Source organism: Arvicanthis niloticus, chromosome 3 (genome assembly GCF_011762505.2).
Source record: "Arvicanthis niloticus isolate mArvNil1 chromosome 3, mArvNil1.pat.X, whole genome shotgun sequence".
Lineage (NCBI taxonomy): Eukaryota > Metazoa > Chordata > Mammalia > Rodentia > Muridae > Arvicanthis > Arvicanthis niloticus.
The window spans coordinates 79,362,725-79,374,920 of NC_047660.1; the positions used below are offsets into that span (position 1 = coordinate 79,362,725).

The window sequence follows — 12,196 nt, forward strand, 5'->3', positions numbered from 1 at the left end:
GTTTCTATTTTCTCTTCTGTAGGGTGTCCGTCCAGTAGCTCAGGCTGGCAATAAACATGGTGAACTCAGTCCCTTAGCCCTGTTTGCCTTCTTTGTGAACCGTTGCAAAGATAATCTTCACATCGTGGTGGCCTTTAGCCCTATAGGAGATGCCTTCCGAAATCGTCTGAGACAATTCCCATCCCTCATCAATTGTTGTACTATTGATTGGTTTCAGGTTTGTTTTACTTTGTTTTGTTTTGTTTTGTTTTGTTTTGTAATGAGGTAGCAGAGTTGTTAATTCTAAGAATTTTATAAAAAATTTATTTAAGCTTGACTAATATTCAGCAGTTGACTAATGATTCATTAGTCAGTTAGTATAATGATGGGCTTAGTACTTAGGAGCTATAGTACTTACCAGGAGCGGATAAGATTATGTGTTTCCCAGAAAGAGTTCATAGTCTAGACTAGAAGACATGAAAAACAATAGGCAGGAAATGGAAGACACATAACATTGATATGCAAAGTGTATACTGAGGAAGAAAGAAAATTTCTAAAGTACAAAGATGAGTCAGTTACATAAAAAGGTAGATGTGGAACCATAGGATAGTGTGTGTGTGCGTGTGCGTGTGCGTGTGCGTGTGCGTGTGCGTGCGTGCGTGTGCGTGCGTGTGTGTGTGTGTGTGTGTTTAATAAAATACATTAGTATCCACATATATTGCATATAACTGAATTAATATAACTTTCTATTATATAATTTTATGCCAACTATGTATTATAATTTTATATTAAATAACTAAACAAGTCTTCCCTTTGAGGTGTGTATGTGTGTGTGTATGTGTATGTCCCCTCCTGTGGAGCAGGCCTCCAATCTAATGAAAAAGTGGCTGAATGGGCTGGAGAGATGGCTCAATGGTTAAGAGCACTGACTGCTCTTCAGAGGTCCTGAGTTCAATTCCCAGCAACCACATGGTGGCTCACAACCATCTGTGATGGGATCTTGGTGCTCTCTTCTGGCATACACACATGCAAGCAGAACACTGTGTACATAATAAATCAATAAATCTTAAAAAAAAAAAAGTGGCTGAAACCTTTCCCATTGAACCAGTAGCACATTTTCTTCTAAGCTACACGTTTTAATTAATTTATTTTTATTTAAAAGTAAAAAAATATCCATACAAAATGTATGGATATTTTGCCTGTGTGTATGTCAATATACCACTTATGTCCAAGAAGGCCAAGAGAGGACTTCAGATACCTAGAACTGGAGTTAAAGACAGTTGTAAACTGTCACATGAATTCTGGGAATCAAACCTGGGTCCTAAGCACGAACCCCATGCTTATAGTCCCCAAAATTTAATACAGAAAGGAGTGTGTGTGTGTGTGTGTGTGTGTGTGTGTGTGTGTAGGGAGAGGATTATGAATGGGTTTGGTCCCCATGATTATGGAGCCTTGCAGTTGTCAAGATCTTCAGTCCACAGACTGGGAGGCTTTGAGGAGTCAGTGGTACAGTGCTAGTATGAAGGCCACGAGGCTTAAGGCCTTGAAGAGCTCATGTTTTGAGACCTTCTGAATTCTGAAGCTAACAGTAAAATTAATGTGCCAGCCTGAGGGCAGTCAAAGAGGACAAATTGCCCCTTGTTTGGAAGAAAGGCAACATTTTTCTTTGGCTCAGGACTTCTGATTAAAAGAAGCCTGCTGACATGAGGGTGGTGGGCTGTACCTTTGGGAAGCAGAGGCAGAGGAGGATGGCTGGGGCAGCACAGAGAAGCCCTGTCCTGAACCTCCCACCCCCAAAAGGAAGATCTTAAAATGAGCACTGCTCTAAAAGGAAAAAGATTACAAGTGTCTTGTTGAAACTGAATGAAAGGAAATCTGGAAAATATTCTAACAAAAAGTAAAGTAGTATAAACTGTTCAATTAAACATTTAAAATATTGGTTGTCCAGTATCATTTTAAGCACTCCTTGCTTCCATGGGTTTTATTTCTGTCAAGGGTTGAATGAAAGCCAGTAACAGGCAAACAAGCAAACTATACCTGAGGTGTTAATTAGTAAGTTATGAAGATAACACTCTCCACAAGAGGTCGTATAATAACAGGAAGAAGGTTATTCTAGAAAGAACATTCTAGGAAGAACTTTATGATAGTCTAGGGCATAAACATAAAGGAAGTGAGAAAGTGAACCACATCAAGGACTGAGAGAAGAGGATTCTGGTCAGAGGAAACAGCAAGAGAAAGGTCCAGGAACAAGATCACAGTTGTCATAGTTCAGGACAAAGCAGAAGAAAGCCCTTCATTGAGGTGGGCAATGAAAAAAATGGGCAAAAGGGACTTTGGGGTAGAAAAAAAAACCCAAAAACTTCAGCTTCAGATGTTATGATAGGAATTATGGCCGGGCGGTGGTGGTGCACACCTTTAATCCCAGCACTTGGAAGGCAGAAGCACCTGGATCTCTGTGAGTTCAAGGCCAGCCTGGTCTACAGAGTGAGTTCCAGGACAGCCAGGGCTACACAGAGAAACCCTGTCTCAAAAAAACAAAAAAATAAATAAATAAATTATGATGGACTTCCAGTGACAGAAATCCAAATTAAAAAGGGTTTTCCTCTCTTTCTCATACGGGAGAAGGGTATAGTAGATATTAAGTAGACAGTTAGCATCGTCTACAACGAACATGCTAAAATCAAGATGCCTAATGGACAGCCACGTAGAGGTGTGGAGAAGGGGATAATTATGTTCTTAATATGCAACATGTCATTAGTCCTTATCATGCATCCTGGTTTTCATTTTAATGTGTAAAAAAATCTAAAAAATATCAGGCTCTCAGCCTACTTCTCATTAAACCTTAACCTCTTCATAACCCTAAACTCTTCCCCTGTGTGAAGTCATGACTTACATGCTTGCACTAAGGCTGCTCATCTTCAATACATTTTTCTTCCTCTTTCCAGCCGTGGCCTGAAGATGCTCTTGAACGTGTAGCTGTGAATTTCCTAGAAACCGTGGAGCTCACTGAGGTTGAGCGACAAGAGATAGTCCCGATCTGTAAACACTTTCACACTTCCATTATGCGCCTCTCAGAAAGGTTAATAATGATGACATTTTAAATTGTGCAAATGCCTTGTATTTTAAATGCCTTGAATTTTCCACAAAAGTCCAACATTTTGATGTTATTTCTTTGTCTTATAATCTTTGGGTTATTTAATTAATTAAAACCCTCAGCTAGCAAAAAATAGAAAGGAAGAATTTATTATGAAGATCCAAGAATGCCTCACAAAGATCTGGAAGATGATGAGAAGAAGTTAGAATCTGTTAAAAACATACAACTGTTTTCTGATATGCAACACTGTGTGTGTTCTAACTATAGATCTTTCACCCTTGGGTCATAGATGCATGAACTTTGGTGCTGTTATATCGTCCATATAGAGTCAGTTATCTGCCATACTTGGCTTGGTCAGTGGTGCCAAGCAGTGTGCTGTAGTCTGCATACTTGTATATTCCCATATGTCCTTCCATGTATACGATATGCTGGTCTTGTGTGTCTGTTCTTATACATTCAGTCCACATGTAACATACAACATAACTCATACTTGTCCCATTTGTAGTCTCCTTTCCTGAGGCTTGCCTACCTCATACAATAGCTCAAGTGTCTTACAAGGCTAGAGCCTTCTGGCATATAACATGTAGAAAAATAAAGATGTATCTTTCTTTGCTGTAATTCACCTTCCATAGGCATCCTTGATTTTTGCTTTTTCAACATGTCATTATTGTCTGATTTTTTTTCAGATAAGAACTTTGAATATGATTGTGTATAGATTTCTAGAGTTTCGTGAAGTTAACTATTTAACATGTCCTGCATAAGCCTTAACCTTTATTCATAATTGCCTATCTTTAGTGCTCTGCTGAATTACCACCGTTGTGAGATTCACTATTAATACTGGGGCCTATTGCCTGACTCTTCTTCAGGTTCTTAGAAGAGTTAGGACGACATAACTATGTTACTGCTACTTCTTATCTTGAACTTATTGGCTCATTTCGGCAACTTTTAACTAAGAAACGGCAAGCTGTCATGGAAGCAAAACAGCGCTATGTGAATGGACTTGACCAGTTAGCTTTTGCTGAGTCTCAGGTAAGTCTGATAAACTGTTCAAAATAGTAAAGTATTCTGAGCCAGGTGGTGGTGGCACACGCCTTTAATCCTAGCACTCAGGAGGCAGAGGCAGGAGGATCTCTGTGAATTTAAGGCCAGCCTTGTCTACAGAGTAAGTTCCAGGACAGCCAGAAATACACAAAGAGACCCTATCTCCAAAATCCCAAAACCAAAAAAAGAAAAAGAAAGAAAAAGAAAGGCAGAAAGAAAGAAAAGAAAAACTAAATGTATGAAATCTAAGAGCAGCTGTTTACTGACAGATGTTATGTACAATTTTATGATGCATTTAAGTTTCTGGTTTCCATGCCAGCTGTTACAGAAGGTAAACCCTAACAGCAAACTGTCTGCTTAGGTTGGTGAGATGAAGCTGGAGCTCGTTGAATTACAGCCCAAACTGGAGGCGGCTAAAGTTGAAAATGCACGTATGATGCAGGTAGGCTATCAATATTTTTATTGACTCACAGGACCATCAAATACTGAAAAACTAGTCTAGAAAGTAACCTTTAACTTTTTGTCACTGGAACCTAAGGAGTTTATACCTTTCTATTGACTGTGAGTCTCACTGGTTCTACATGTTTGTTACTCTTAAAGGGTGGTATGAAACCTATTTCCAATTAAGGCCGCATGTATTTATATTTCCTCTTATTTTATTCTAGAACTAGCTTTTGTCTTCAAATATTGATTAGTTCTTTCAGAATTTCATACATTGTATGTTAGTCACCTTTAATCTTCTCCCAGGTCCACTCCCCATTCTATACCTACCCAACTTTGGGCCTTTATTTTTTTTAACCCATTCAGTCCCATTAGTGCTACATATATACTCCTATATACTAGAGGATGTTAGATCTGCCAGGGGCCATGTCATCAAAGAAAGCAATTCTCTGTCTTCCAACAGCTATCATTTTCCAAAAGCTCTTCAGCTAGGGATGGCCATTGTGTGAGCTTGCCTGGGAATGGTGCATGTTGTCCTAATTGCTGAGTTCACATATGCAACTCTCTTGTTGTATCCAGAAAATGTGTTTCCTTGTAGTTGTCTGCTGCCTCTGACTCATTTTTTTAATTTATTTTTTATGTGATATTTTATTTACATTTCAGATGCCATCCCTTTCCCCATTTCCCCTCCCTAGAAAACCTCTATCCCATCCCACTCCTCCTTTTTGCCTTTATACAATTTTTTTAATGTTGATCAAAGGCTTTATAAGTTTAGTAATGCTTAATAACAGAAGTGTAACCCAATACCCAATTTAGATATACCAACTGTCTTTGACTGGTGGAGACACTTGAACATCTGGCTCCATGTCCCAACCCCCCCATCTCCTAGCTCCTCCTCTCCTTCTCCTCTTCCTCTCTTTACTCCTCCTCTTCCTCTCCTTACTCCTCCCACCTTAGCTCCTCCTACATACCACCCTTCCTGCCTCTGACTATTAAAGTCTCTTTACTACCTCCTCTGCAATAATCCCAAACCCTGTGAGTAGAAAGATGTGATCTAGAAGCTTTCTGATAAGATTTGAGAGCTACATTAATTTTTGGTTATAATGAGAAATTGTTAGAACTCAGCAGAGTAATAGTAATGGTTCCCGCCTACAACCCATCTGTTCTCTGCCCCAGTAACAGTGCCAACCAAGTATGGGTTGCATCTTGTGATTCAGGCCTTAAATCTTTTTTATTTAATATTTTTATTGAATATTTTATTTATTTACAGTACAGATGTCATCCCCTTTCCCCATTTCCCCTCCCTAAAACCCCCTATCCTATACCCCCTCTTCCTTTATGCTTTTGTACCATTTTGATTACATGCATGTAATAAGGTCAGTTCTAAGTTGAGGGTCTAGCAATACAATAGATGCAAATAGTTGAGGAACAAGCAATACAATAAACACAAATAGTCAAAGAAAAAGCAAGGCATTAAACCCAGTTACATGAATACTCCCGTGATCACTGTTTCTAAAGGCTTATCAGAATGACCAAAGTATCTGAGCCTACTTCCCTATCCTAGCCCAAGGTCATTTTCATGTCTGAAGCCTACTTCCTTGTTCTAGTCTAAAATTTAGAATCCTGTCTGAAATTACTTCTTTGTTCTGGGCTAATATTTAGATTCCTGCCTGAGATTACTTCTTTGTTGTAGCCTATGATTTAGACTCCTACCTGAAATTGCTTCTTTGTTCTAGTCTAATGTCAAATTCCTGCTTGAAGCCTACTTCCTTGTCCTTGGCCAATGTCAGCTTCTTGTCAAGCAGCCCCAAAGGCTCTCCACCTCTCCACCTTTTTTATTCCATTAACAAGACTGAGCCTGTCTTAGGTCATTCTGACAAGAATGCTTTCCTTACCTGTCATGGAATATGCATTATCAAAGGCAATGCACTTCTGTCTTAGGTTGGTAAGGCTCTGTGCAGGATCTTACCCATCCTTGGCGTGCCAGCCTGTTAATTTAATAACTTTGTCTGGGGGTCCATTTTCAGGTTTAAACCATATACTTTGGCTGCCAACATGTTGATGGTGTTAAAGATAAGCTTTAACATGATGGGCAGGAATAAAAGTATTCCCAGGACAAGAAGGGCTAGCCTGATCAATGTTCCATTCCTGAGGTTTGTCCAAAATGGAAATACTGAGCTCAGTCAGGCCTTAAATCTTATCAGAAAGTATTTTATTACTCCTATTCCATTTGTTCCATGGTTGTACCAGTGAGGATTTCTAGCCAGGCAAGTCATTGCAGCTGGCAGGGTTCACAGCTGGCTAAGATTGATAATTACTTTTATCCTCTGGTAACCTTTAACTTTTAGCATAGCAACAGCACTGTGACAGCTAGCCAGTAGGGATGAAGCTTCCAAGTTAAACATCAGCTTGATTTCTTCATGCTCTATACCTCCTCCAGTGTGTGACATCTTCAGCAACAGGGTTTTACCATTTAGTTCTGAAGGGTCACCCAGAGCAATGGTAATGGCCTGTTAGATTTAGGTGTCTACGGAAACTTACTGGCCAACAAGACCTATAGAGGTAACACATTTCTGATAATGGGCTTTTTGTAGTGTCTAGTAGGGCATTGTTAAGGATAATTTTATTTAGGCGCTCTATGTACGTAGATGTCTCAGGAGGCTTCTGTGGCAGAAGTTTTTCTCTCTCAGAAAGTCTTGGGTGTTAGTTGTTCTTCCCTGAATCTCTTCCTCTAGCCCCATGTAACCCTTCCTGCCAAATCACTCCCCTTTCATGTTTACATCACTGCATTCGGTCTTCCCTCCTTTGAAATCCATTCCCTCTCTGCCTCCTTGTTAATTCCCTAACACCTGTGGGTATTCGAAATGAGACAAACACATGTAAAGAGTCAAAACCAACATCCACAATGAGCAAGAAGAGATGACATTTGTTTTTCTGGGTCTGGATGGCCACTTGGAATGACTGTTTCCAGCTCTATCCATTTGCCTTCAAATTTCATAACAGCTTTCTTAACAGACCTTTCTAATATCCACCATTGTGTGTTGAGTTCCCTGATATTCAAGCAGTCTTGTCTCTAGGCTGGAAGAAATAACAGGTTACTTGAAATTTTGTCTTCATTTTTCCATATTTCTTTTTCTTTAGATAATTGAGATAGAATCTGCACAAGTAGAAGCAAAAAGAAAATTCGTAAAGTTAGACGAAGAAATAGCCAGCGGGAAGGCTGAGGAAGCCCAAGCTCTGAAAAATGAGTGTGAGAGTGACCTGGCCGAGGCAATTCCAGCCTTGGAAGCAGCTCTGTCTGCACTAGACACACTTAAGGAAAGTATTGCCACCTGGGGTTTCATCAAGAAAAGGGAGCAATGTGAGGTCTTTGGTTAATGGGACCTGGCTCTCTTATGGTGGGCTCTGTCATTTATTTGTCAAGTTAAATGAAGCTAGCATCTAACCGGTATTCTTTGATATGATGTTATATTTACATATTTACTTTTCCTATGTTGTGTATAATTTTCAACCAAAATAGTTTAATGGGAACAGAATGAATGGTCTTTGTGAATCCAAAGAGGTTCTGCACGTGGGCCAGAGGGAAGAAATAGGAGCATAGGAAAGGGAAATGGGATAACAAGTGTTACACACACACCACAGTGTGCTGTGGATGTTACACACACACCACAGTGTACCACAAATGTTACACACCAAAGTGTACTACAGATGTTACATACACACCACAGTGTACCACAGATGTTACACACACCAAAGTGTATCATAGATATTATACACACACCACGGTGTGCCGTGGATGTTACACACACAACACAGTGTACCACAGATGTTACACACACACCACAGTGTACCACAGATGCTACACACACCAAAGTGTACTATAGATGTTACACACACACCACAGTGTGCCGTGGATGTTGCACACACACCACCAGTGTACCATGGATATTACACACACCAAAGTATACCACAGATGTTACACACACCAAAGTGTACCACAGATGTTACACACACACCACAGTGTGCCATGGATGTTTCACACACACCAAAGTATACTGCAGAAAGTACCACTTGCAACTGCATGAGACATAACTTTTGAATTGTCTAGGCACATATGTTCTGGAAGCTGCAGAAGTAGCTACTTCTTGTAAATGGATAGAGTTGGAAACAATCATTCCAAGTGGCCATACAGACCCAGAAAAACAAATGTCATCTCTTCTCCCTCATTTGTTGATGTTAGTTTCAAATTTTAGTTGTGTTTATCTCATTTAGAATACCCCAGGACGTCAGGAAATTAACAAGGAGATAACACATGTTATCTTCATAAGGACTTAGGAGCCCTCAAACATTTGAGGACTATTAGGCTTGCTCTGTGTTCAGTTCTCTGTTGCTAATTCTCTTTTATAACCATGCAAAACAAAAAAATACTCAATTTTTTTCATTATTTCCCAAAATAACTTTTTAAAAATGTTTTGAGATAGCATCTTGTTATGTAGCCCAGGCTAGCCACAGTTCATAATCACCCTTTCCATCACTTCCTGAGAGCTGAGACTAGTGAATACCACCACACCTTACCCCAACATTATTCTTTACAATCTCATTATTTAAAAATAAGATATTCTGTAAGGATGTCTTGTTGTCTTTTAATACAGCCAGCTGATATTACAATTGTAAAATCAATGAAGAATCCCCCAGCTGGTGTTAAACTAGTCATGGCTGCTGTTTGTGTCATGAAAGATATAAAACCAGAAAAGATTTCAGATCCTTCAGGAACTGGAGGCAAGGTAATAACTGATTAAACCATCTTTATGAATGCACAGAACCTGTTTGAACCAACTGTTATCAAATTAAATACCAACAACCTGTAATCCAGGGAAGAAGTACTGTTTTCCAGATTGAATGTACTGAGAATTAACTGCAGAAAGTAGGCTCTATATATGTTCTAGTAAATATAGTGTCATATCTGCAGTTCCTGTTTCTATTTTCTCTTCTGTCTCTACACATCCCCTGCTGTGATATTGTATGAGCTGAGGCCTGTGCTCTGTAGCTAAGATTTGTAAGAATGTGTGAAATAAAACATACAGATGTGTTTTGAGAATTATAGTAAAAGAAAACAAACAAACAAACAAACAAAACCCCCAGTTTGTGCTGTTAGGTCTGATGATCCCAGTTCTCCAGAAGGGAGGCAAAAGGATCAAGGTCATCATTCAAGCCCAACCTGGGCAGCATGAGAACCTGTCTCAAAAAAAAAAAGGTGTGTGGGGGGGGGTGAGGCACTGTGGCTGACCTAATTCTAACACATGAGAGGCTGAGGCAGGAAGGCTGATGTGAACTCCAGGCCTGTTTGAGCTCTGCAGTGAATTTCAAGGCAGCCTGAGCGCAGGGTGAGATTCTGGGTATAAAACATTAACATAAAAGCAAGGGTGGTGGATCAGAATATCCACATTCAGAAACCTTGGCCCCAAGAGCCATGTGACCTCTGGATGAAGTGTCTGGATTTCTGAGGGACTCTATTCAAAAGATAATCAGAGCATCCAGTTCACAAAGTTAGAGGATCTTAGCTAATGCATATAAAGCTCTTCTGTAAAAAGCCTCATAAACAGCAAATGCACAAGAAATGTAACCTGTATTGCAAATATAGTTCAAGGCATATATCCCTTAAGAAAGTAGGCATTCTACACTGAATTTACAGATACTTTCCAGGGTTTTATAATACCTGGGCTTGAATTCCTAAATTAATTTTTAAATTATATTTTCCATTAAGATAATATATAAATAGACAATGTCTTGTTATTTAAATTTACACATACACTAAATAAATTTAATAAAACAAAACAAAAAGAACCAATCTTTTTAAAAAATTGAAGTATTACAAAATTTTAAATTTTATTTATTTATTCTTCTCTTTATATTATTACATCCTGACTGCAGTTTCCCCTCCCTCTGCTTCTCCCAGTACACCCCTCACTTCCCCTCTACCCCAAATCCACTATTCCTCTGTTTCCCTTCAGAAAAGTACACACCAGCTCCCACTGTTAGGAGTCCCACAAGAACACCAAGCTACACGACCATAACATACACACACAGGGCCAAAGTCAGACCATATAGGCTCACTGAGTATTGCTTCATTCTCTGTGAGCCCCTTTGAGCCCTGGTTAGTTGATTTTGTAGGTTTTCTTGTGGTATCCTTGACCTCTCTGGATCCCACAATCCTCCTTCCCCTTTCCACAGGATTCCCCAAGCTCCCCTAATGTTTGGCATCTGCTCTTTACTGGATAAAGCCTTTTTTGATGACGATCATACTAGGCTTTGGTCTACAAGTATAGTAGACTATCACTAGGAATCGCTTTTATTTACTTGTTTGTTTATCTGTCTATTTATTTATTGGTTCAGTCATATTTGGTTCTATTCTAGGTCTCTGGGTCCTGGCTCTCCAGGTAGTGTCAACCATGGCCCCCTCTTGTGGTATGGGTCTCAAGTTGCACCAGTCATTGACTGCTCACTCCCACAAATTCTGGGCCACCTTTACCTCACCACATCTTGCAAGCAGGGCAAATTACAGGCTAAAGGTTTTTAAAAGACTAAAGTAATAAAAATATTTTTTCTTACGTGAAACTGTTATCATAGTGGCTACACTGCTTTTTTTTAAATTGTCAAAAGAAATAATCACCTCTGTTTTTATTGATTAAATTTTAATATGTTCATATCCACATTTAAAATACTTCATATTTATTTATTTAACACATTCTCAGGGAGAAGAGTCTTGTCTCTTGTCTTGCCTCTCTTGTCTTATTCTCCTTTCTCCTCCTTTCCCCTCCCTCTCCTCCCCTCCTCTCTTCTCTCTTCTCTCTTCTCTCTTCTCTCTCCTCTCTCCTCTCTCCCCTCTCCCCTCTCCCCTCTCCTCCCCTCTCCCCTCTCTCCTCTCCCCTCTCCTCCCCTCTCCCCTCTCCCCTCTCCTTCCCTCTCCCCTCTCCCCTCTCCTCCCCTCTCCCCTCTCCCCTTTCCCCTCTCCCCTCTCCCCTCTCCCCTCTCCCCTCTCCCCTCTCCCCTCTCCCCTCTCCCCTCTCCCCTCTCCCCTCTCCCCTCTCCCCTCTCCCCTCTCCCCTCTCCCCTCTCCCCTCTCCCCTCTCCCCTCTCCCCTCTCCCCTCTCCCCTCTCCTCCCCTCTCCTCTCCTCTCCTCCCCTCTCCTCCCCTCTCCCCCCTCCCCTCTCTCCCCTCTCTCCTCTCCCCCCCTCTCCCCTCTCCCCTCTCCCCCCCCTCCCCTCTCCCCTCTCCCCTCTCCCCTCTCCCCTCTCCCCTCTCCCCTCTCCCCTCTCCCCTCTCCCCTCTCCCCTCTCCCCTCTCCCCTCTCCCCTCTCCCCTCTCCCCTCTCTTCCCCTCTCCCCCCTCCCCTCTCCCCCCCTCCCCTCTCTCCTCTCCCCCCCTCTCCCCTCTCCCCTCTCCCCCCCTCTCCCCTCTCCCCTCTCCCCTCTCCCCTCTCCCCTCTCCCCTCTCCCCTCTCCCCTCTCCCCTCTCCCCTCTCCTCCCTTCTCCTCCCTTCTCCTCCCCTCTCCCCCCCTCCCCTCTTCTCTTCTCTTCTCTTCTCTTTTCTCTAGACAAGGCTTCACATATCTCCCTGACTGGCCTGGAACACTGTAAAT

The 12,196-nt window shown here is 41.2% G+C and overlaps 1 protein-coding gene across 2 annotated transcripts in view; it reads left to right on the plus strand.

The window, feature by feature from the left end:
* Dnah12 (dynein axonemal heavy chain 12) overlaps window positions 1-12,196 on the plus strand; it is a 168,579-nt gene that overhangs the window by 103,929 nt on the left and 52,454 nt on the right. The window contains exons 46-51 of one of the 2 annotated variants that reach the window (XM_034498136.2): window positions 23-217; window positions 2,925-3,058; window positions 3,940-4,102; window positions 4,476-4,556; window positions 7,697-7,877; window positions 9,212-9,339. In XM_034498136.2, the coding sequence (XP_034354027.1) occupies window positions 23-217; window positions 2,925-3,058; window positions 3,940-4,102; window positions 4,476-4,556; window positions 7,697-7,877; window positions 9,212-9,339 (882 nt within the window). Of the gene's footprint in view, window positions 1-22; window positions 218-2,924; window positions 3,059-3,939; window positions 4,103-4,475; window positions 4,557-7,696; window positions 9,188-9,211; window positions 9,340-12,196 lie in introns of those variants that run through there. The other variant, XM_076931287.1, reaches the window with a different exon arrangement.